The sequence below is a fragment of the Brassica napus genome, chromosome A2 (genome assembly GCF_020379485.1).
Source record: "Brassica napus cultivar Da-Ae chromosome A2, Da-Ae, whole genome shotgun sequence".
In the NCBI taxonomy this organism is placed as follows: Eukaryota; Viridiplantae; Streptophyta; class Magnoliopsida; order Brassicales; family Brassicaceae; genus Brassica; species Brassica napus.
The window spans coordinates 21,809,228-21,836,753 of record NC_063435.1 but is presented as its reverse complement, the minus strand read 5'-3'; the positions used below and the strand labels follow the sequence as shown (position 1 = coordinate 21,836,753).

Here is a 27,526-nt window from a genome sequence, read left to right as displayed (position 1 = left end):
CTAGTTGTCCTGTTCTGATCTGGTTTCCTAAACCATCTCGAGCTTGAGTAACAAAGCAGCCGTTTGATTTTAAAAACAAAAAAAAAAGAATTATATTTGGTTTAATGATCATCGAGTTATTCTTTCGTGTCTCTTTGCATGCCATTTGAGTCAATTTAATGTAGTAAACTGATTTAGATGATTTAAGAAATTTGTTCAACCAAACCGAGAAGAAAGAGAGTTTAGTTCAGCGACCACTAGAGACTTTCATAAAAGATACAATCCAGTTTAATAAACATTCATAGAGAGATATATGAAAATGTATAAGACAACTTACAAGCCTTTTGTCTCTCATCAGATACATGGCAATGCACACACAGCTTTTGATGCTAGAGTGACGGGGAAGAAAAGTCTACTGTGGAGTTTAAAATCATGGAATCGGGGTATAATGGGTAAAGACCAGCACCAGAAACAAAGGATTTCATTGTCGTTGCTGTTTGATCAGTCAAACCAGACGTGCTTGAGCTACCATGTGTATCAGTGCTCCTCATCTTTGAGATATTCCAGTCACTTCCATATAAACCAGGATCTGACAGAACCTGTGTTATTTCAGTCTCTCCCTCAAGCATTTGCACTGCCTCTGACATTGTTGGCCTTGAGAGTGGAGATGAGTTTGTACAAGCAAGACCAACTTTGATCATCACCTCTGCCTCTTTGCTGTTGAATTCACCTTCGAGCACTGGATCAATGATATCCATTATGTCTCCTGTTTGTTGCAGCGTCAGCGCCTGACATTTGATGTAAGAACGGGTTTTATTAAACTTTTAGTCCCACATCCGAGTTGAAAAGAATCTTAAATATATATATATATATATGAGAAATAAATAAATCCACTTATAGCCAATTGGGATTAGGTTATAAGTCAATCTAACTTAATATATTATTATCCCACATCAGAAATATATACATAGGGTCAGACTGGTTCAAACGCAGCGGTTGCGGGCGTTTGCGGATGCGGGAGGTTGCGGTTTCTAGCGGTTTTAAGAGATTTGTACGACTGGTTATGTGGTTAGAAATTGATGCGTTTGCGGGATACTTATGACTGGTTAACTACCAAATACAACAGTGGTTAAATAATAAATTAACAATATTTACATTTAATATAATTATAAAAATATCAAAAATCATAATATTATAATAAATATCAAAATTATATTTAGAAAGTTATAGTTTTAAAATTTTAAAATTATAGAAAATATTTTTATTTTAAAATTTTATAATATTAATTAAAATATAATAGATATATTTTAGTATTTTTTAATTTCATTTTAAAAAATTTATTGAATATTTTTATTTTTGTATTTATATGGTTTTTAAAAAAAAAAGAAAAAAAAATTATCCTCTCGCAACCGCCCGCAACCGCAAACGCTAGCTGGAACCAGCTTTTGATTTTAAGAGGTTCGGAGCGGTTTGAAGCGATTTGTAGCGGTTTGTATGATTGTTTCGAAACGCTGTCAACCGCTACCAACCGCAAAAACTGCGTTTGCGGGTGGTAGCGGGGAAACCAATCAAGCTCATAGTCAACTAATAAAATTGTGATTCAGCTAAAGAGAACGAAAAGCTCCAGGGTTACCCAATTTATAAGCCAGATGGGATCAGAACTTTCCGTTTGTTTCATATTACTCTTTCCACTAACAATTTCCATTGCAACAACCCCAAAGCTGAACACGTCTGCCTTCTCGGTTAATTGACCATATAGTGCATATTCGGGAGCCATATATCCACTGCATTGTAAGAGAAGCCACGATTGAGATGTGTATATATATCAATAGCCAGCGTGCTGGTTTTGGTTCATAATCTGCTTTTACATGGTTCCTGCGATTTTGGTGCTAATGTGAGTATGTTCTGCTTCATGCAGCCTAGCCAATCCAAAGTCAGATATCTTTGCATTTAGGTCAGTGTCTAAAAGCACATTTGTGGTCTTTATGTCACGGTGAACCATCCTGATCATCGATCCTTGGTGGAGGAAATCAATCCCTCTTGCAATTCCAACACAAATTTTTTGTCTCGTTGCCCAGTCCAGTTTTAGAGAGCTCTTTCCTGGAAACAAATGTAAAGCAAGAAAATATTACAACAACACTTCACATGAGATTACATATATGCACACATGACTTAGACTCAAAACGTATGTAAAAGCTGAAAGAATTTTATGTACCAGACAGAGCTAGAGCAAGGGAATTATTTTCCATGTACTCATACACAAGTAACAGTTCATTCTTCTCCACACAGCATCCATAAAGCTTGACAAGGTTTGGATGATTCAGACCTGAGATCATGCCTATCTCATTCACAAACTCGCGGTTTCCTTGGCATGACTTGGAAGAAAGCTGTTTAACTGCTATTATAGTTCCATCTGACAGTTCTCCCTGCATTAAGTTTCTCATATCAGTGGCAAAAACAAGAAACATCCATATTTTCTCTGTATATACGTTTGAGAAGAACTTGGCATATTCTTTAGCATACTTTGAATACGGATCCGAAACCTCCTTCTCCAAGTTTGTTGTTTTGATCAAAATCTTTTGTTGCAACTTGCAGCTGCCTCCAAGTAAAGCATACCGTTTGCAGACCCAGGGCTCTAAGATCTATGTTTTCAAGTTCCCGAAGAAAAAATCAGTATTAATAGATAAGATAAAGCACTCTGTAAATGGTATAAGAAGGAATTCCTCATATATTAATTGAGAAACATTACAATCTTTAATTGTAGCCACGTGTCATCAACATAATGAAATTCAGGATCCTTAGAAAATATATTGGTCCAATTAATTATATATATTATACTTTTCATTAAACTAATCATAAAATTAATTAAAGTGTACAACTACTATTTTCTTTTCTTTCCTTAAATAAAAACTACGAAATTACCAAATATGACTAATATATATACAACAATTAATGATTCTAATAATAAAGATTTGATAACAATTTATATCTCATCAATCGTTTTTGTTTAATTTTATATTATTAAAATAAATTAAACAATAAAATTAGCTATAAAATTAAAATATAGCTTTTTCATATATGTTATATTTTGAATTTTAAAAAATGACAAATTACTAAAACTGTTAAAATTATTATTTTAAAAATTAATGATCAATGGTTTAACATCCTCTATATATCAATAAAGAAATGTTTAAAATGTTTAGAACATGTAGTTTGTACTAATTAAAAAAAAAATTCATGCTGAATTGTCATGTAATTGGAATGTTAATTTTTTTACGTGGCAGTTTGAAAATCAATTGAAAATTTTGGTAGTCCAAAATTAAATTGCTAGGAAATGTTATATTATATAACATGTTCATTATTCATTCATTTATCAAATTGAAATTTATCTATCTATAATATTATTTGCGAAGAAAATTTCTGCAACGGAGCTCTCACGTTGAAAGTTAGAGCGGTAAATATCCTTTATACCCTTAATGAATAATTATATAAATTACTTAAAAAATAAAAACGAATTTCAAATCTATCTGATTAAAAAAGTGATTAAAATTAATAATAAATCGTTTATACCCTTAATGAATAAATGATATAAATTAGTCAAAAATAAAAAAGAGTTTAAAATATATCTGATAAATTAGTGATTAAAATTAATAATAATAAGAATTATCTAAAATATAAATAATTAAAAACGAATTTCTGTTAATACTATTATATTTATATATTTATATTAGATAATTGACAATAAATAAATCTAATATAATTTTCAAAAATAAAAACATGTTTTAAAACATAATATAATTTCTTAGATATATTCTGTTGTTATCTGAAAATAATATTTTATCGTTAAAAGCTATAGCGGTTAATATCGTTTATACCCTTAATGAATAATTATATAAATTAGTCAAAAGATAAAACCGAATTTCAAATAAATCTGATTAAAATTAATAATAAATCATACCCTTAATGAATAAATGATATAAATTAGTCGAAAATAAAAACGAATTTAAAATATATCTGATTAAATAAGTGATTAAAATTAATAATAATAAAAATTATCTAAAATATAAATAATTAAAAACGAATTTCTATTAATACTATTATATTTATATATTATATTAGATAATTGACTACAAATAAATATAATAAAATTTTCAAAAATAAAAAACATGTTTTAAACCATAAGATAATTCTTAGACATATTCTGTTGTTATCTGAAAATAATATTTTATCATTAAAAGTTAGAGCGGTTAATATCGTTTATACTTTTAATAAATAATTATATAAATTAGTCAAAAGATAAAAACGAATTTCAAATCAATCTGATTAAAAAATGGTTAAAATTAATAACTAATCGTGTATACCCTTAATGAATAAATGATATAAATTAGTCAAAAATAAAAACGGATTTAAAATATATCTGATTAAATAAGTGATTAAAATTAATAATAATAAGAATTATCTAAAATATAAATAATAAAAAACGAATTTCTATTAATACTATTATATTTATATATTTATATCAGATAATTGACTATAAATAAATATAATAAAATTTTCAAAAATAAAAACATGTTTTAAAACATAAGATAATTCTTAGATATATTCTTTTGTCATCTGAAAATAATATTTTATTATAAAATTTATAGTTAGATATAAAATAATTTATAATTAAATGTTAATCAGATAAATATATTTTCTAAAATATATGTGAATGTTTTTAAAATTTTACACAACAATAAACATATATATATTTTGATAAAAACTAATGCATATATATTAATAATATTTTATTTATATGTTATATTTGATAATTGACAATAATTAAATATAATAAAATTCTCAAAAATAAAATATATTTTTAAAACATAAGATAATTCATAAATATGTTGTGTTTTTTTATCTGAAATAATTTTTTTTTTACTATAAAATACAAAGTTTAATGTTTTATCTTTTTAAAAACATAATTAATAATTTATTATCTATAAGAACACTATGCCCGCATGTGCGGACAGAACACCTAGTTATATATTGTTTTCTTAAATAAAACCTACAAATTACCTGATATGATTATGATATATATAGTAATTAATGATTTTAAATAATGAAGACTTTCTAATAATATGTGTATTTTCTATCATTTATTTTTAATTCTTTATTATTAAAATAAATTACACAATTCCAGTAATCATATATTAAAAATTTAGATTTAGATATTTTTTATATGTGGTATTCTGAATTTTTTTAAACGAGTATAAATTACTAAAACTATTAAAAGTCTCACATAAACTTTTGTGATCAATGTTTAATTTTTTTTCTGTAATAAGATACAATAGATAAGATTGATTGTTTTGATTTATCTATCCTAAAATGATTGCGAATAAACAAGAGCGGTCATTTGATTTATATGTGCAAGACAATTTATTACATAATAGTAACTGATTTCTTAGTTATTTAATATATAATTATTATTTTATTATTTCATAATATGCAAAAAATATAAAATAAGTAATAAATATAAAATATCTATTCTGCACAAGGCTCAGATCTTAACCTAAGTATGAATCTCTTTAATAATTATGAACTGTAAACATTTTCTAAATCTTTGGCCAAAATAAAAGAAAAAAATAAGAATAAACTCAAAAATCAATATTTATATCGACCAATAACTAAAATGACACAAAAAGGAGAAAAATATCGAAGATAGATAGGATTGGTACGTGAACATAAACTTCTCATAACCATAATTAAATTTTAAATTGCTAAATCAGGATATAAAACCGAGCTGACATAGTTTCATTGTAACCAAATAGTAGGCATGAGATTCTTCGGCGTAAACGTTAGGTTTTTATACGATAAATAATTTTTTGACCTAAAATATTTTTAAAAATGAGATCAGTTCATTAGTAAACAAATTATGTAATTAACAAAAAACTTTTTAAGATTGTTTAAGGGCCAAAAATATTAATTCGATCAATAATATAAATTTTATTTTCCATACGATATTTCTTAAATAATTTTCATACAAATTTACGATGCGCAAGGTGCATGTCTTATCCTAGTACATTAAGTAAAGACGAATGAAATAAATTAATAGAATGTTTCTCTTTGAATTCCAGTGAAACGTTTCTCTTTGAATTTTGTTTATTTTGTTGTGTAACTCATGGAATGATAATGATAATTCAATTTCAGTTGAGGTAAGTAGTATAAATGTTTGTGGAAATGATGTAATAAATCATCCTACATCATTTCGTTCCATTTAATAATAATCTAGTTGCATCTGGAACCAATCCATAAAGTGTGAACTATGTTACCTCGTTCTCTTGTGTTCTTGTCTCCCTTGCATCTTTTTTGAGTATATAAACCAAAAGCCAGGAGCGTAATTGCTAACACGACAACCGTTATCCCAAAAATGAATGGATAATTTGTGTGATGTTTTGTTTTCTCCGCTGCAAATGAGACATGAAAATGTTAAATATATATAAATGATGCATCATATAAACATCAAGCTAAAAAAAAAATCTTTAACAAAGCAGTGTTTTTTTTTCGTCAAAGGACCTCCACACCCTGGCTCCAAACCTGAAAATTTGAAAGATGAATATCCTCGTTAGGTGGTAGGAACAAATATCAACAATATCAAAATGGCCACTTCAGAGTGAAAAACTCGATATGAAGAACGATACAAAAATATGATAAGGAGTAATTAAGGTAGTAAAAGTAGAGACTTGAGATAGTAAAATAAATTGGGTACTAACTGCTGTGACACAATGAGATGGCAGATATAATAGGACCATAGTTTCCTCTTTTGGGAATGAGGGTTGTCCCCTTCCCTGCCCAATACAACCGAATCTCTAACAAATGATTGGCCACATTGACGTTCGCTTCTTTAACAATAGGATTCCTAGTTCCACTAGCCTCCTCTTTGATGTTAAAATCCCTCCATAACAATTCTCCCTAACAATAGAGAAAGCGAAACATACGCAAATGAATTTCAATTTAAAGTATTTGATAAATAAAACAATGGCTCACTAAGTAGTGATGCTTTTACCTGAACATAGATATCAAATATGCGTCTGCCAAGACGATTGTAGGGCTCTTCGTTGGAAAACTGAATCTCCATAAAATGGAGTTTCACAGTGTAGGATCCATTTTCCAAGCAAAACGCATAATAAACTAGAGATTGAGCAGCTTGACGTGCGGACTTATAGAAAGTAGGATAGTCCTCAGATAGTGTAAAAGTAGATGTAATAATGTATATATCATTCAACAAGCGACCCGTGCTACTAACTCCCCAGTTTTGAAAGTGCTGATTTGTTGTGGCTTTCGTTTCACTGTTATCAGCTTGGTAAGCGATTTTATGAGAAGAGTTTGTTACAACTACGTTTTCTCCACCACAGTTTATATGTAGATACCGTTGATCTATAATCGACAACAATAACAATTATCACCATCAACATAAGTATTAGAGATTCCAGGTTTTGGATGATAAAAACAGGGTAAACAGACAGAAAAATTATTATGCTTTCTAATGCATTTTAGAACAAAATTTAGCGACTCAATAAGACTTACATTTGCATTTTATTGGACCAGCACATGGTAAAAGTCCAGTTCTGTTGAAAAGAAGATGAAATTATGAGAATAATACTGAGGCATCTCATCATCATTTTTATATATGTATGCAAAATCAAGAGATTACTAAGTTTACTCCATTCTTATTCAAAGAAATCGCTAATCGGTAAGTAAGCGTCTTTTAGAAAACTAGCGACCATGCAGATTAATCCTAAATTCGAATTATTGATTTATTTTTATATTTATATATTTATATAAGATATTTTTGTTGTTGATTTTAGTTATAAAATTATTGTAACATCCTGATCTCGCGTATATGATAAAAGGTTTAATAGAAAAGCCAAATACTTTATTTTCTCGAGTTTTTAAAGGTCGGTACTACAGGAATGCTTCACCCCTGGAACCGATTCGTTCATACTCTCCGTCATATGGTTGGCGGAGTATTGTTTCTGCTAGATCTCTGGTAAGCAAAGGACTAATCAAAAGGGTGGGAACAGGATCTTCTATATCAGTATGGAATGATCCTTGGCTCCCAACCACTCGCCCGAGACCAGCCAATAAAAATCAACACAATCTTTACCCAGACCTTACAGTGGAGTCGCTTATTGATCCTCATTTGCGACGATGGAATTCGCAGGCGATTCAGGCTTTGGTGGATCCACAGGATGTGAAATTAATAGAGAGTATACCATTGAGTAGAACTCTGATAGCAGACAAGGATGGATGGCATTTCACAAATAATGGAAAATACACGGTTAAATCTGGATATCAGATTGAAAGGATATATCCAGATAAGGCAAAACCACCAGTAGTGTTTGGACCCACAGTGAATATTTTGAAAGCATATTGCTGGAAAATACGGTGTCCACCAAAGATTAAACATTTTCTATGGCAATTGGTGACAGGTTGTATAGCAGTCAAGAAAAATCTGCATAAGCGAGGGATACCCGGCGACATTGTTTGTGCAAGATGTGGTGCGGAGGAGGAATCGATCAACCATGTGTTTTTTGAATGCCCTCCTGCACTTCAGACATGGGCTCTTTCAAAGATTCCAACATGTCCAACATTGTTTCCAACAAGTTCTCTCTTTGTGAACATGGATCATCTTTTTTGGAGAGTTGTTCCACAGATGGAGGATCATCAGTTTGCATGGATACTATGGTATATATGGAAGGGAAGAAATAATAAAGTTTTTAGTAATATGGATGTGGATCCGTTGGATACCCTTAAACTGGCTGAAGCGGAATCAAAACTTTGGGCTGAGGCTCAAATTTTGAATGATAACAAGAGGATCCAACCGGTAGGGGCAATGATTCTTCCGTCAATCCCAGGAAGATGGTGTTTTACGGATGGTTCCTGGAAAGAAAATGATATTTTTTCTGGCCAAGGATGGTATAGTACTCTAGAGGGATTTGCGGGTTTGATGGGTGCAAGGAATGTTCGGGCGTCACTTTCTCCCCTTTATGCAGAAATGGAAGCCTTGTTATGGGCAATAGAATGTATGAAAAACTTACGACAATTTCAGGTTACGTTTGCAACGGATTGTTCTCAATTGGTGAAGATGGTTTCAACACCAGAGGAATGGCCAGCATTTGCAAGTTATTTGGAGGATATAAACAGCTTGAAAGAGAGTTTTTCCCACGCAGAGATTATCTATGTACCAAGAACGCATAACAAGAAGGCGGATAGCTTAGCCCGTAGCGCTAGGAAGGAAACGTCTTTTGTAGTTCACATGGATCAAGATCTCCCAGTTTGGTTCACAGAGTCTATATGAGTCTGTAAAGTTGATGACAAAAAAAAAAAAAAAAAAAGATAAAAGGTTTAATAGAATTGATTTGGTTAACTATGTCATCAAAGTGCACTTATCTTTTTGGTTACACATCCATAAAGAACTATAGAGTTAAACGTACTTGAGCTAGAGTAATAGAAGAACTGGTGACCTATCGGAAGTGATTCGTGATATCGTGCGAGTGAGGCTAAATCATGTTGAAAAGTCATGTGCTGATTGCAAGATCAGTAAACAAGTTTTCCAAGCCTCCAAAAATTAATGCACCGACCATCGCACGAAATGGGCCCACATGCCGAGTGAGCAAGTGTGGGAGGCCATTAGCTGTGGGAGGTCAGGGTGTTACAAGTGGTATCAGAGCCGAACCCAGACGAGTGTGGAGCCTTGTGTTGGTTCACACTAACATGAGTAACGATCTCGGGGAGCAACGATTACGTTAAGTTATGTGAGTGAGGGTGAATTGTAACATTCCGATTTCTAGTAGAGGATGAAAGGCTTAATAGAATTAATATGGGTGCATATGTCACCAAAGTGCATTTACATTTTCGATCACACATCCAGAAAGAAAACCAAAGTTAGGTGTGATTTAGCTAGAGTAGTGGAAGGATGGGACCTATTAGAAGTGATTTGCAATATTGTGTGAGTGAGGCTAAAGCATGTGGAAAAGTCATGTGGTGATTGCAGGGTCAATAAACAAGTCTTACAAACCATTGAAAATTTAATGCACCGCCCATTGCATGGTATGGAGCCCACATGTCAATTGAGCAGGCATGGGTGGGTCATTAGTTTTGGGATGTTGGGACGTTACAATTATTTTGTTGAATAAAAAATTAGATATAGAAAACAAAATATATATTTTTTAGATTTGTACTACATTATTTCTTAAATGAAAATCTATTTAGCTGATTTAAAATCGATTTTTATTGCATAGATTGAATTTTAAGATAATCGTTTTGGTTACGGCCATTTTGTCTCCTAGGCGCTGCCTAGATGCCTCCTAGGCGCTGCCTAGATGCCTCCTAGACTGATTTTAATTTTTAAGTGATTCAATATACCACAAACCAGGGTGTTGTAAATCCATTTCCGAAAAAACCTCATTTTCCCCCTCACATGTTAGGGAAGTGGTGTGTGGCAAAAGAAACCAAGCTTTTGATGCCCAAATTGAGCTTCCTTTAACCGATTTTGGCTGTTCAACATGCTACGTACCATTTTTTTAAACCCAGATTTTTAATCGACCCAACCTATTGCTCATGTGATTGCTATCTCCCCAGCTAACCCTGAACCAACCAAGGATATCGTCATGACAGTTGAAGAAATCTTTCTATTGTCTCCGTAAGGCATCAAGATGCCAAACCGTGTGATTAAAAAAAAAAAAAGTCTTGGGATTGGTTTGATCGGATCAATTATATTTGGATCCTCCAACTCAAGGGATATCTCATAATATTGTTAACAAAATTTAGAGAAAACAATTTAGAGAAATTGTTGTCGCAAGAACGGAGGGAAACACTTTCTTGTTAAGAATTCCTAACATTTCGACCAGAAGAAGGGCCATCATCTAGGGTGAAAGTGGACATGTCGGATAATGAATCCATTGAATTAGAGGAGGAAGAAGGTCAGATAGTGGAAGATGTATAAGGGCTTCAAAGCTGTCTGCATAAGCAATTTTCATTTTTGAAAGGTTTAAGGGGAAAGGACTCCAATCATAATTAATTAATGTCTAGTAACATTTTTTTTTCTTAAAAATTTGCGTATTTGATAAGTATAGTCATTGTAATAGTTTTAAGAAGTGACTGGATTGCTTGAGACGCATATATATCCAACAGCCAAAGATGAAGAAGTTTTGTGAATAATTACTTTCAGACTGTTTTTAGTATAATTATGCATTTTCATAGTTGAAATTTTTTTAAATACTATCGTATTCCTCAGTCAATATGGTCATTATTTCTAAATCTTTCCAAATGCTTACATATGAAGTGCAATATTTGGATTGTTTATTAGGGGTCATGTTCTTCGTGGTGTATGGTGAAAACAATGTAGAGGGTAAAACTAAGCTGTGGACTGAGATTAAGTTGGCTACCCAAATCTTGATAGGAACTAAGGCATGAATAATCATTGATGATTTTAATTAAACGCTTCACCCTATTGAGCACTATGTTCATAGGAGTTTGAATGTTGACAAGAGAATGAGGGAGTTGAGTGAGTGTCTCTTTCAGGCGGAACTTGGGGACCTTACCTTTAGAGGAAATATATTCATGTGGTGGTACACAAGGAAAAATACCCATGATTCAAAGAAACTACACCGTGTCGTAGTACATGATCGATAGAGTATTTGCCTTCCGTGACTCAATTGTTTTCTTCGGCAGTCCGGATTTTTCAGACCTTGCATCTTCTAAGGAAATTATAAACCCAATTGCAAGGAAGACAAAGAGACATTTAATTTCTTCAATTTCCTCTTGCTAAACTCTGAATTTCTGAACATGGTGACTTCCTTTTGGTATTATATAAATGTAGTATGATTAGCAATGAATAGTCTCAAAGACACTCAAGCTTCTTAAACAGACATCTGAAATTTCAGCAAAGGAAACTATTCTGAACTGGAGATGGGAACAAATGAGGCTCATGAAGCCCTCCGCCACCTATGGAAATAGAGGAATACTGTTCTGCATAATCGTGTCTCCTTAACCCCAACAGCAACTTACCGAATGACACACTATGAAGTTGGAAACATAATTTTACCGCCCATGGAGGAAATTGCCAATTGTTGGGGTCAAAATTGGTCATGGCATAATCAACGGCTAAAATCTTACGAGAAATATGCTTTATGTAAATATGATATGGAAATGTCAAAGAAACTACACCACATAAGCCGAGCCTATTTAAATAAGGATATGAGAAAAAAACTTTGTGTAATTTATCCCGAACAAGAAATAAAATAATTTCTATCCAAACAAGAAAAGATCGGAAAAATGTTATCGTAGAAGGTTTTTGTGATAAATGACAAGTTTTACGAAACAATCTTCCGCAAGAAAAAATCTGGAAAGTTTCTGCAGAAAACTTTATAGGAGAATCTATAAGATAATCTTCCGCAAGACAAATTTCAGGAGATTTATAAGGAAAAACTTACGTAAAACAAACCAAATAGTTCTGAAAGTTCACGAAGCAATCAACGGAGATAATGAGAACAGAAGAAAGGGGCCAACACTCTCTAATCGCCCACATAGCCTCACAAGCTTCTCAAATCGTCTACATAGTCATGAGCTCCTCAAATAGCCAACATAGCTTCATGAGCTCCTGAAATTGCGCACATAACTCCATGGGTTCCTCAAATATCCCACATAGCTCCATGAGCTCTTCAAATCACCCACATAGCTCTATGAGCTCGTCAAATCGCCCACATAGCTCCATGAGCTCCTCAAATTGCCCACATAGCTCTCACTATGTTCTCCTTTTAATCTCGATCAAAATGTCTCTCGTTTCGTGTCAGTTGGAGTTTCGTTGAGATATTACGATAAAACAACAAGGACTTGTTTTCTCAAGTTCGAATCGATCGTATAAGACAATAATGGTTAACTTATCTCTATTGCTGTCTCGATTAAATGATTGGTTTCCAAAATTACAAAGGACCAACGATGTAGGAACCAACATATTATAAGTCCATGATTTATCCGAAAATAATCGTAAAAACGTTTAAGTCAAAAACGGCCCAAAAAGGTGTGAAACGCAACGAGAGCCAACTTATGATTCGAGACGAGAATAGGCCCAAAGAATAATAACGGTTTATTTGATTTTGGTACGAAAATAAATGGAAAAAAAAGATAAATGCAAAACTTCCAAGATAAACATGAAGGTTGAGAAGATAAGGAAAACTTCTGCAAAGAAGATAAACTCGAATTGGGGGCAAAAAGAAAAAGATGGCCGACCTTGGAGGCACATATAAGGACAGCCAAGGTGAGGAGCATGAGGACGATTTTTAGACTTAGAACTTTTCACACTTAGAAACTTTAGGCATTTTTGACATGATTGTTTCTATGTCTCGCACTCGATTACTAGACGAACTCGCAAAGGCAGTTCGATCTCTTATCTACACCCTTTCATAAGGTCCAGTCCGAAATCAATTAAAACATTTTTTTTTATCTTTTCGTGTTTTGTTATCAAGTTGCAATTCAAACTAGGTTCAGGGTTTAGGTGGCCAAAACTAGATAACTCGCTGATAGCTCATGCGGCCGTAGCTCTTATAACATGTTGTCACCTCGCTACGCTCTTACGCGGATTCAAAATAAAGATCTATATTTTCTTAATTAATTCGCTTTATTGTGTTTTTGGTATTTTTAGCGTTTATTTGATCACTTGTCATTGGCCCTCGCCAAGAATCGGATCCTCAAGAAAAATCAAGAATCTCTATTTTTCTCCGCTAACAAATTTGACAATGCGAATTTCGGTTTCTACACCAATGTTTTTATGACCCACTTTGTTTTCTTTTTCTTTTTCTTTCTGGTAATGTTGTTTAGATTATAGACTTAAGTGCATGTAAATCTATCTTTCATCGATATAAAATGTTTTTAAATCTTATCCGGATACTGGATACTGAACCAGATTATTTTCTGGGTCACAAAGTTATTGTATTGATCAATATAAATTATGGGTCAATAAAATGATTAATTTAAATGTATACACAAATATATGTTAAGTATTAAAAGATATATGAGAAATTTAAGTTGTAACTATTTAAATTTATTTCTTTATTTTACTTCATATGATGTTGCATAAACAAACAGAATAAAAACCAAAGATTTGTGATTTATGAGAAAACTTATTTAATTAAAAAAATAGAAAATAATCAAAAAAAGAAGAAAAAAAATCATGTGATTCACAACCAAAATAAATAAATAGAAAACATAAGCAAAAAAAAGTTTATTCCGTGAACGAAAAAAAAAACTAGTGACCAAATTTAAATATATTTGGTCACCAGTTTTTTTGTTTGACCTTGGTCTAGATCAGTTATATAAATTTTATTTGTTATTTATATTAGCAAAAGGAAAGGTCCTAAAGCCCATACATCTCCCTAGGTTAAATTAACTCTCCCAAGACCATTTCTAATGTATTTTGCTATCTAAAATAGAAAAATTCTATAATAAAGATGGAGTTACTCTAATGTATTTCTTTAAAATAGTAATCTCTATTTGAAAAGTAAAAAATAGAAGAAAAATAGAAAATTGATATTTTTTTCTTTTTTTTTGACAACAAAAAAAATTGATATTTCTTATTCTATTTATAGAGGAAAAAAATAGCAAATTCTCTAATTGAAAAAGAAATAGAAGTGAATTGGAGTAAATTTGTCTTTAAATGTTATCACTGAAGCAAATATAAAGAATTGTTGGAGATGCTCTTAGGAGAGCAGATATACCCAATTGAAATCGAACCAGTGATTCTGTTCTTATGATTGTTGGATGACAAGAGTCGAAGAGTGTACTTACAAATTTTTCTGCAAATATGAGCTCCGGTATGTATTAATGTTACTGATTCAGCAGAAAATGAGAACATAAACTTCAACAAAAGTAAATTATAAACAAATGGATAAAAGATGTATCCTATCTACTACGATTTGATATTCATACCTCTTGTCCGAGCAGCCAGATGGGTATGTGAAATTGTTATAAGAGAGATCACTTTGAAGATTCACCAAACATACAAAACCAAGAAGAATATTAGCTGTCGTATCACGTATGCGTAAATTTCTAGAGTCATATAAACAAGTGAAGGCCTGGAACGTACATGTAAGATTCATTGTTGAGGAAAGCAGCAGAGCCAACTTTTCCAGAAAGGATGTTGTCATTCAAGTAGCTAATATAACATGTTGAAACAATATATTATTCGAGGATAACTCTGTGTTATGATCACATTTTAGGTCTTCAACTCTTTATAAAACTTTTTATCTTAGTTGATTGTACTTACGTATCTCCGGGTGCTTTTTGTAGTGTCTGAACTTCACCACTCAACTTGTTAAACGATACATCACTGCAGCAAACAACATGATAACAAATAAACTAATGGACCTTTTTTGGTATCGTACATAATAGTAAAGCTGACGTGACGAAATTGCAACTAACCAGGTTCAGATATTAATCAGTTGATTCATGTCAACATGCACTAAAAATACTTTTTCTAAACGGGATATCAAGACCTACATACCAACCAATCAATTACATCTCGCGAATTGTGGCATAAGGACAGATTATGAAATTGAGAAGACAAAGCAAATGACTGTCTAACACATATAGGGAGGAAATATGGGAGAAGCATGAATTATACTAGGAAATAAGAAGAAAAAAAACTAAGAAATAAGATGCATATATTAAATAACAGAGTTAATGTGTTTGGTTTTGAAGATCCAACTACATAGCATTTATTATTTTTGATCTTAACTTAAATTTTGCTATCTATGTTACTATGTTCTATTTAGTACTACCTATATTTTTTTTAGAAAATTTTATGTGGGTCTTTCAGTCTTGTTATATGTTTGCTGCAGATTAGATTCCAGAAAGTTGTAAAGGAATGGCAATGAGGAAGGCAATTGCAGAAAGTAAAGGACTTGGAGTGAAGCGAATGGTGTGTGAATCTGACTCTGATCAGTTGATTAAAGCCCTCTCAAAAAGTCAAAAGTGTGGAAGTCCCATTGGAGCTATACGGAATCGTATCGGATGTCTTCGATTTAGCCTCCCATTTTGATTCTATTTCATTTCATTGGATCCCAAGAGAGAAGAACTCATATGCTGATTTATTAGCAAAACAGAGTCTTGTAGATGGTGAAATCTTTATGGCTGTCACCTAACTATTTCTATGGCATTAATATAAGTTGTGTTTCAAAGAAAAAGATACTCTCATACATGCCAATCGCTCGCACAAAAAACAAAGGTTTTTTTCTCTACGATGCCTTTTTTTAACATGCTTTTTCATATGATTATTATGACATATAGCCGAGCCGTGTCAGTCACATATGCAAACTCCGCATCAAAACAGGTTGGAAAATGTTACACAAATTTATCACTCATCACACAAAAAATGGAGAACTTACAGAATCATTAGGACTGGCATATACCAGACGTAAGAAGGGATTTGACCAGACAAACTCACATTCCTCAAAATCCTGTAAAAGGGCAGAGACTTTAGTTTTACTGTTGTAATGAAAATCAAGCATCAAGGCGAGAAGTTGAAGATAAATTACAGGGTGTGCATGGATTGGCTGGATATATTTGGAAAGGACTCTATCCCAGTGATATCACTAATTCTCCTGCATATGATGAATAGGTCGCTTAAAACATCAGTCTAATTTCAATTGTCATTTTGTTAATCAATTAATGTACGTAGTTAATTACAAATCACGAAGATTTTTTAGGCGGAAGATTGCATTAGGAATAGGTCCTTTCAGTCCACTTGCATATAGATGTCTGTTGAAAATAAGTTAGACGGTGCAGAAACACAAACTTTAAAAGCAATTACAGTTATTAGGGAAAACATGCTTACATGCTTAAAAGCCCAGACCAGTTGCCAATATACCCTGGGATAATGCCATTAAAGTTGTTGTCACTTATCCTACTGCATAATGAAGAGATAAAACTAGTTGAGAGCATTGTAAAAAATTATCTTCTTAAAACAGTTTCAAGAAAAAGAGAAGAAAACCATATAAAGAGAGTCGATTTAAACAAGAAAGCTTTGAACTGAAACAACTTTCAGTTGAATATAGGTACCAATAAACAACTTCCAAAAAAGCTTACGACAAATATGACCCATTCGTCAGAAACTTCACGAATTAAACTTAAATGTCACCCCCCAAAAAATATCCACGGATTTCTAGTATTTAAGTATAAATGAAAATGATGAGTTCTTTTATTGAAAATATAATCTACTAAATTAGATTATTATTTTCAATTTTTGTTTTCTTTTCGGGAACACATGGACCTGTGTTATGTTTCAGTTTAGAATATCAAATATGAATTTGTCTAAATCATTTAGATGATATAACATATTTATTTATATGTGTAGTTTATCTTAAGCATGTTTAACCAGTTCTATCCATATCTACACAGACTGATTCAAATCAAAATAGCCACTAATCCCAGACAAGTCCACTATCTCTCGTAAACATATAATTATATGAACTTAAGAAACAATTCAGTTTTTGAGTCAAGAAAAAAAGAAAAGAAAGAAACAATTCACTTATATACTATATTATATAAATATAAATTATATCAATATATGTCACCATAAATAAATATAGATATCCCAATATTATAAAAATTTGGTGATTATTTTTCATATCAACAAATGTCAATTTATACAGTAACAATTTTTGTAATATAATTTATAATGAGTAGTTTATATATATTTGATCATTCATAACATCACATTTCGCATAATATATAATTATAAATGAAAATTTACATAATAATAAAGTTTTAATATACCATAATATATACTATTCATATTATTATATATTAAACATTAAATGTAAATAATAATTTCTAAATATCTATTAATATTTTATATATAAAAATATATAAATGTAAATTATCATTATATATTGTTAGATTTCAACCAAATATATATTAGATAAGTTATTCAGTTAAAATATCCACACTTCAAAAGTAAATGAGATTTATACAATAAAAGTGAATTTTACATTTGTTAAGTTCTGATAAGATTTTATATTAGTTCGAAGCTATCTTGAAATCAATACAGTATTCAGTTGATATAATAATTGCAACTGAATATTCGCTGTAATATACTCACTCTGTTTCTAAAAGATACATATTTTAGAATTTTTACACTTATTAAAAAAATATATCAAGTTTTAGTTACCAATACATTATTTTCCGTAATAATCTATTTCGCACAAGTTTTCACCAATATAATTTTAATAAATACAATTATATTTTTTGAAGTTTACAATTTACATTTAATTTATGCATTGAAAATATGAAGAATGTATCTTTTTGAAACAATTTTTTTTCTAAAACATGGATCTTTGACAAACGGAGAAAGTATTAAATTAGTTATTTACAATATCAAAATAGGTAAATTATGATATTTAGTTCTTTATATCTCAAAGTAGGTCTATATATACTAACTTAGAAATTGATACAATAACTAATAAATGCATATTCCTTATAATGTTGAGCTATTCGATGCCTTTAATAAAAATAGTGTTAATAAAAGCCTATAAGCTCAAGAAACTGGAGGTTTATATGTTGCTGCTGTAGTAGAGATTTGATTTGTATTCATGTGTTACATATAGAGAATAATGTGTGACACTTGTTTTGAAAGAATTAAAAAGAAAACGTTAAGATGCGAAGCTGAGGAACATTTCCATATGTTTGGTTGACAAAATAAATATTTTTAAATCATAAATTGGAAGATTTGATGACACTAAAACATAGAAAATAATATATTAAATAATAGAAAAATATTATTTAATGTATATATTGACTTTTACCTAGGGTTTGGGGTTAGAGCTTTTTGACATTGTAATTCTCAGAGAAAAATACAAAGGATTTTAGGGTATCATAGCTAAGTGAATTGGTAGACTTGATCAACAGGTGTTCAGTCAAGCAAGTTGGGTGTGTTAGGAATCAATCTATGTCGAGTGTGTAATTCAGATCAAGCAAGTTTCTAAGAGACTGTGTAAAACATTTTTAATAAAGGAAATGTGTTCTTGAAAATACTTTGTGCCTTGAAACACCTAAACAAAGGAGGGTTTTTTGAACCAAAGTAGATCTTGAGAAGAGAAATTGGCGATTTTGGCACATAATATGTTGCTGCTGAATGATGTAAAATATGGATATTAGAAAGTGAGCATGAGAGCAAACTTATGTGGAACTGATGAAAATGTATGGACGGTTGTTCAATATGGATGAGAAGAACATTGTGTGAACCTAGAAGATGGCTTCAAGACACCCAAACCAAAGAAAAAGTGGACTGCAACAGAGAAAAAGCTTTCAAAGTTTAATGCAAAAGCGATGGATACAATCTTCAGATCTGTATATGAAAAGCAATTTGAGCTAATATAAGGATGTGAATAAGCTAAGGAGGTTGGGATATACTACAAAATGCTATTAAGGGTACTGTGAATGTTAGATAACAAGATTGGACTTGCTTGCATCACAATTTGAAGACTTAAGGATGAGCGATGATGAGAACATAGGAGACTTCAGTGCCAAACTCAGCTCCATAACCAATGAAACACAAGTTTTAGGTAAACATACAAAGATGCGAAATTGGTGAATACACTTTTGTGATGTTTACCTACTAAGTTTGCAGCACATAAAGCGGCAATAACGTTGACATTGAACACTAGTGAACTGAAGTTCACTGAGGCAGTATGGATTTTTAAGGCTGAGAAGATGAAATTATAATCTAAGTTGTCAAGGCCTCTTCAAAATTCTAGAATTCCAGTGTAAGAAGACACAAAGAGATAAAAAACATGAAGAATCTATCCACCTAGTGATTCAGAAACTTGAAGAAACAATGAATCTTTTGTATAAGATGTCCAATGACAAATTACCTAGAGAAGAAAAAAAAACATAAAAAGCATGAAGTGGTGTGTTTTAATTGTTATGGTATTGGACATGTCAAAACAATTTGTCCATCATTCAAGAGAAAAGAAATCAAGTGTAATGGATATAATGGTTATTGAAACAAAGAAGATGAAGATGAAGAGAAGTTGCAGTGATAAAAAGTCAGAAAGAAAAGAAGATCATCTCAATTCCGTGGCTCTTCATGGAGATGTGGGATCTGAAAAAGACTTCAATAAAAGTGAATCTCGTGCGTCTTGTGTGTCATACACCAATTCAAATGTGTCAAACAGTGATTCAGAAAGTGATTTAGATGCAGTTTTCCTAGCTGAGTATAAGGTTCTTTTGACAAATTTGATAAACTCAGAGACAAATATATTCAGCTGATTAATGATAAGGTGATATTGGAGGCTCACGTTAACATCTTGGAGCTCGAACAATCTACATATGTTAAGCCGAATGGCAACGTTGAGGCTTTCGAACTAGGAGACAATTCTATTCAGCCACTTAGAGAACTATTGAAAGAACAAGAGAAAGCTCCGAAAAAGCTGGAAGCAAAGGTGAAATTTATGCAAGACCTGTTGAATCAAAAACTTGATAAAAATGGACTCCTTGAGAGAAACTTGACGGATAACCACAAGCAAATAAGTATATTGAACAAAGGATCTGAGAATCTGGATAAAAAATTTAGCCACTGAAACACCTCCAAAGGTAAATTGGGGTTTAGGATACAAGGGCATTGCTCCCAATGATCAATCCAATCCTGTCGATGTGATCAAATTTTTAAAGGTACTACATCTCTCCCTAAAAGTATTTTGAAGTTGAGAAAATGCATACATATGCACCCGTGAAAAAGGAATGTAAGGCTCAGACAAAACTACACCCTCTGAAGCCTGCAATAACTCGGATGAATGGATGTATGTTTTGTGGGAATCATGGCCATAACGTTGCTTTTTTGTTATTTTCGGAGTAACCAGATTGCGAGCTTAGAGGATGAACCTTTGTTATGTGCAACCCAGAAGGTATGGACATGTATGGATAGCTAAGAAAGGTATGTATCCTAAGTTAACTAAAGCTGTGTCACATGAGCATACCAATGTGTCATACATTTGGATGGAAGATCAATATGCTGAAACTGAAGACCCAGTTCGATGGGCTTCTACTAGAAGATACTGGGAGTTTTGATGGTCCAACAAGTATCATGAAGATGTTCACAGAGATTTTCACTCAAGGAGGGGGATATGATACTTAATTCATGTGGAGTTAAAGTTAATACTCTGATGAGATGTATGATGAATAGTGTGTTGAAAGGTTATTGAGCTTGAGTTATAAAACTCAGTGAAAAAGGGGAGAATGTAAGCTCAATAAATGGGAGTTTGATATGTTGCTGCAGTGGTGGCGCTTTGCTTAGTGTACATGTGTTACATATGGAGAATAATGTGTGATACATGCTTCGAGAGAATAAAAATTAAACGTCAAGATGCAAAGATGTTGAACATTTTATATGTTTTGTTGGGGAAATAAAAATTATTAGATCATATACTGGAAGATTTGGTGATGCGGAAATATATGATATAATATGTTAGATAACAAAAAAGATTATTTAATATATATATATATATATATATATATCTTGGCTTTTACCTAGGGTTTGGGGTTAAAAACTTTGATGTTGTAATTTTCAGAGAGAAACACAAGGGTTTTGGGGTTTGATAGCTAAGTGAATTGGTAGACTTGATCAACATGTGTTGAGTCAAGCAAGTTGGGTGTGTTGGAATCGATCCATGTCAAGTCGTGTAATTCGGATCAAGCAAGTCTATAACAGATCGTGTAAAAAATTTCTAATAAAAGATACATGTTCTTGAAAATACTTTGTGCCTTGAGTTTTTTCAGAATCTCGATTCTACCTAGCCTATTAAAAAACATTGATGTTAGTAATATATACTTAAGATAACTAAGGTCTTAACTCATTTTAAAAAGGGTCTTTGTAAATAGATGTCAAAATCATCTGAACGTATTTGTTGGCAAAGTTGTCTACAATCATCATTATGTATTTTAAAACTTACTAAAACTAAGCCCAAACCTTATTTTGTTTAAACTTAATCGCATTTACCAGTTTAATTTATTGCTTTAAATATTGAATATGAAATATAAAGATAAATATTATCAATTTTTAGTTTTTAATAATAAACTTTAGTAATTACGAATTTTATCATATCGGATTAACTCCAAAGGATTCATGTTTATCCCCCTGAATAGTTTGTCATTCTGAGCTTTCCAGATATACCAGATTATCCATGGGTAAGGGTCTCTGTCAAGCTATGCCTCTACAATGTTTTTCTTCCTCCAAAAGAGATAATCTATATTAGCATAAATGCTCAGTAGCGGGAAAATGTTAGGACTAGATGGTGTTGTCGAAGGGGACCATACTTGCAATGCTGGAGGACATTTAAATATGGCATGAGTAACAGTTTCTTCTAGTTCTCCACATCTTGGACAATAGTTATCAGTTGCCACATAAGATGACATATTTTCTGAGGTGCTTTTACCTTCCAAACAAAGGCTTTGAGTTTTGTTATACTGGGTTCTTGGATCTCCTTCTCTTCCTCAGTCCTCATTAGGTTTCGAGTTACCCAATATCCCGATTTCACCGTATAGTGACCATTCTTAGTGAACTTCCAACAGAATGTATCTCGGCGATGTGTTGAACTTATGGCCAAAATTCTTATGAGAGGAATATCATCGGGGGCAACGTAATTCTCTAGTAGTCCAACATCCCATTCCTTTGTTTCACCATTAATGAGATTGCTAACTCTCATATTCGGATGGAAAACATAGACATTTAATCGAGCCGGTCTAGCTGGTGAAGTAGGAATCCAAGGGTCCTCCCAAACCTTAACCTCATATCCAGAAATCAGAATGTATTTTCCGCCTAATTCCCAATAGTAGTAATTTTCGTGCCGCTGAGATACTAGTCCATACATAAGATGGGCTGCTTGCAGAACTCATTCGCAAAGGCGAACACATATGCGAACTCATAATCGCCAAAGTTGTTTTGCATATAATTCTCTAGGTAATTTGATAAAATTGTGAATATTTTGTCTATCTTGGGCTGGGCAAATAAATCTTGATTCGATTCGTTATTCATTTCATTCAAACCGAGAAATCTGGATATTTGTAATTCTGTGAAGCAAATCAAATACTTATATGCAATATTTTTAAGAAACGAAACAAATCACAAATACTAATATTTTTAAGTACGAATATCCGATTAAATCCGTTATATGCATATATAAATTTCAATAATTATATATATATATAGATATAAGTTACATAAATATTATATTTCTTTATTCACTAAAGTTATTATATTAGTTTCTAGAATTTTAGAAAGTAAATAATTATTTTAGCAATAAAATATTATTATTTTATTTTTGGATTATTTATTTATATTAAAATTTTAATCGAAGCAGATATCTGGTCAAAAATCTAAAAAAAAACAGTTTTTTTTTTGACATCAAACACATCTATCCTACTATATAAAAGGAGCTATTTTAAAGGCTTCTAAAGTGTGCCACATATGCAAAAAATTCCTGGCCAATTAATCTAATAGCTCATCTCAAACTGGGCTGATATCCATGTCAATTACGAAGCACAAACAATTTATTTAAATCCCAGTCAATACTGAAGTCAGCCCAATATCCATTTACGGTATATGATACCAAGAAACTAAGAAGCTCATTCTATTTTATGAAATTACATGCTTTTGTTTAGTCTTTCGCCACAGTGACCGGAGGCGTGTTGAATCACAAAGCTTCTCACGCATCCCATTATTATACTATTTCAATTGAGGTTCTTAGTGTTGTTCTAACTTATATTTAAAAATAAATTTTATTAAATGTTATAGATTTTACTATTATCTTAATAAAATTTAATATAGATTTGATATATATTATATCAAATTATATAAAACTAATAAAAATGATATAAAATTGTATAATTATCAAACATTTGGCCTAAACAATATTTTTAAAATTTTGTAGATATATAAGAAACTAAATATCATACGATTAGATATTAGATGTTTAAAAATTGCATATTTTTAAAAGCTTTAGTAATACAAATTGTATAATTATATAAAAATAATAATATTACTAAATCTGGAATGGTATATATGAATATATATTTATTTTATAGATGATGCATAAGATATTACCAACATTAAATAAAATTATCCGTCTCATGTTTATTTTTTTAATTGTAGAGATGACATGTAGCAAAATGCCCAAAATGCCCAAAATGACCCTAATACCCTAGATATATAGAAAATATAAAAAATTTGAAATATAATACAATAATTATTTGTAGATAACTGGTACGTTTAACTTTGTGGGACAAGGAGACGTCTAATTTCAGGGAGTAAAATCGCATATCTACCAGGAAAAACTAAATTGTAATCATCACAAGTATCATTCTACGGTTACATGAAGGTAATAAACTAAACATAAAGTTTATGTCAAACTAAATTTTTACAAATATTTCACTTTTTCAGGGAAACTATCACTCACAACCACACCTGGATCGTGCTTCTACTTTGACAACGATATTGATATCATACAACGCTTCCAAAAGAGGAATAAATGTCTATCCTAAGCCTCATAGCAAACGACACCAGTCAATTTTTTTAAAATTTACGTTACAGCTTTCTACGTCAATTAAATAGGCACACTCAAATACTATTTTCTCTTACGAATATTAAATTCATCAACATAATTTATTATTCAAACTTACTTTAGTTTATAAAAAAAAGTGATCACCGCTTCCAACGTCTTCGCATTATAAAAGAAACAAAACTTAACTTACACTTTCAGAAACTTTAAAACTTCCAATTTTAATTAAACTGTTCTTTAATTAAACATGTAATCCGCGCGAAGCGCGGACACGGACTCTAGTTCTATTAAAAGGGAAGCAGTCTTGAAAAATCTACTTAAAAAGATTGTTTGGACTCTTTCATTAACTAACAATATTTTTGGTCTTACCATAATAATTGACTAATAATATATTACCTTATATTTCTCTAACAATAATTTAGTCACTGCTATATATCTTTGTTTTTTTTTTGAACTGAGCTATATATCTTTGTTAGACTTATTAAAATTAAATATCTTACAATACGTATAACACCAACTTATTTGATTTTAATAAGTCCAACAAAGATTTATGGAAAACAGAAGTTGGAGCCCTGATACCTTTTGATAAAACCAAATATCTTACCATACGTATAACACCAACTTATTTTGATTTTAATAAGTCCATTCACCAACCAATAAGTTTAAAACCAAACATATTGTTAATTTTGGAGTAAACATACCGATTTGCTATACGTACTGATATATATATATATATATATAATATTGTATTCTAATGTTTGTGGAATATTTATACAAACAAGTTAAAAAGTAATGATATAATATTTATACAAACAAGTAAAAAAATGATCTAATATACTTTAAAATACGAGTCGGTTTAAATCTATAACTTAAATATCCGTAAAATTCATATAATTTTCAGGTATGTAACTGATTCGATTAGGTTTGGGTATCTAAAACCAAAAGTACCAATAAGCCTGAAAAATACCTGAGACTCCAAATAAATATGCGAAAAGCCCATATTTTAACCTAAATCATGAATCGAAAAACTAAAAATACTTAAAATTTAATTTGAATACCCAAAATATATTTTAAAATTGGAATTTTACCCAAAACCTGAAACAATAACCAAAAACCCAAACCTAAAATTTAAAAGAATATCCAAATATAAAACATATACGAAATACCCATACATACCTAATATACTAAAAAGATCCGATTAATTTGGGTACCTGATCGGGTCTCGGGTATGATCCGGACCAGATCAAAACCTGTGGGTCTTAAAAAATAACCAATAGATACTTTGTCCTGGACTCGAACCGAACCTATATTTTCAAGTCGGTCTTGGTTTGTGTTTTTGGATCCAGATAAAATAGACAGACCAAAAGAGTTAAATAAAAATGTACACACAAAATCTTAAATAAACTTATTTATGAATTATATAATTTTACAAAAATTATCTGCCTCAATATAATAATATTTTGTAACATAATAATGTACAACAATCTACAAATATTAATTCATATCAAATTGTTTATACTTTTAAAAAAAAAACCGCGCTTTTTAAGCGCGGATCAAAATCTAGTTTTCAGTTAAGAAGGCAAAAAGATCTTCTTTTATTGAAGATTTATATTTACAAGTAACAACCAAAAACTTACAAGTCCTCAAGGTTCACCAGTCTAGCAAGAGTGGCAGGCAGGCTACCTGTAAATTGGTTCGACCCAAGGATCCTGCAATATCCAGTTTCAGAAAAGAACAAAATTTGAGTTCCATAAAACTAAAGCTTCTTGTAATTGGAAAATGGTGAAGATGCAAAAAGGTCTTACAGTCCTGTTAGGCTGGTCAAGTTACCAAGCTCATCAGGAATGGGACCAGATAACTGGTTCGCTTCAAGCCCTCTAAAATTTAGTCACAATACCATAGTATCTTACTAGTGATTAAAAGACAGATACCTACATGTATATATGGAAAAAAAATTAGAGACGTACAGGAATGTCAAATTCTTGAAGTTTTGTAAACCAGTTGGTAAAGGCCCAGTTAGATTATTTGCGCAGACCGAGCTGAGAGAAAAGTCAAAGTTAGTCGCGAATCCTGAAAATGAATCATTGGAGGTAAAGAGAAAAAGATAAGATGAGCTAACATGAAAGTGAGGTATGGCATTAAAGCCCACTCCATTGGGATTGGCCCCGAAAGGTAGTTTCGGCACAAGTCACTGAAAAGAAAAGCAAGAAAATTCGCTATAATAACCAGTTTTGTTATTTAAATGATTTGTGAAAAACCGAGGGTCTTACATCACTCGGAGATACGGAAGTTTTACCAACTCTGGTGGAAGTTTCCCGGGAAGACCGAGGGTCTTGAGCCTTCTGATAGCCACAAGAATCATTGGTTTTATGGAGAGAGAAATAAAACAAAAAATGAGAAAAGAAGAGACTACAATCACAAGCAATGTTGAAACAATACTCACAATTCTGTAATATGGCATGTCCTGCTATTGTTGAAACTACAATCACAAGCAATGATGTTCTCACTCCCTGGATTCGCAACATCAATATTTAGCTTTTTCATATAGCAAGGGTCTCCATAGACATAGAGTAGGTTCAATTTTGGGATTCCAAGTGTAGAAGCTATCTCTTCAAGCGCTTTTACTGCATAATACTCGAAAAGAAAAATTATTAATGCATATATAATTTATACGGATTATGAAACTGATTTTACATAGTAGTTATGAAATGCTGATTTTTCTCATACATTCATCTGGATGAAGAAGAGCTAGTGAAGCCGCGGATGTGCTATGAGCTGCGACGAAACTTATGGTGATGAAGAGCAAAGTAAATCTTGAGAAGACAGTCGACATATCGATATTAATTATATATAGTGATTATTTGTATGTGTATTTTTTTTTTGTTAAATCACAATGGAATCATTGAAAGCTATTCAATAGTTCCTTATATAATATACGGAAAGTAGGAAGTATGGTT

The 27,526-nt window shown here is 31.5% G+C and overlaps 1 protein-coding gene across 3 annotated transcripts; it reads right to left on the bottom strand.

Moving 5' to 3' along the window:
- Positions 1-220: 220 nt before the first annotated feature.
- Positions 221-27,526, bottom strand: LOC106399982 (probable LRR receptor-like serine/threonine-protein kinase At1g29720). Of its 3 annotated transcripts, XM_013840413.3 has the most exons (25): positions 27,297-27,526; positions 27,013-27,193; positions 26,840-26,911; positions 26,689-26,760; positions 26,537-26,608; positions 26,375-26,446; positions 26,207-26,278; positions 16,853-16,924; positions 16,705-16,776; positions 16,554-16,619; positions 16,404-16,475; positions 15,284-15,346; positions 15,104-15,172; positions 14,947-14,997; positions 14,806-14,847; positions 7,546-7,586; positions 7,025-7,395; positions 6,732-6,930; positions 6,535-6,555; positions 6,291-6,425; positions 2,503-2,621; positions 2,195-2,405; positions 1,848-2,079; positions 1,613-1,763; positions 221-767 (listed from the first exon to the last, which is right to left on the bottom strand). In XM_013840413.3, the coding sequence occupies exons 1-25, from the start codon at positions 27,400-27,402 to the stop codon at positions 369-371; spliced, it is 3,033 nt and encodes a 1,010-aa protein (XP_013695867.1). In that variant the 5' UTR covers positions 27,403-27,526; the 3' UTR covers positions 221-368. The 3 variants fall into 3 exon arrangements, with proteins under 3 accessions (XP_013695867.1, XP_013695872.1, XP_048616396.1); XM_013840418.3 differs by lacking the exon at positions 16,705-16,776 and having other exon boundaries at positions 27,297-27,521; XM_048760439.1 differs by lacking the exon at positions 27,297-27,526 and having other exon boundaries at positions 26,866-26,911.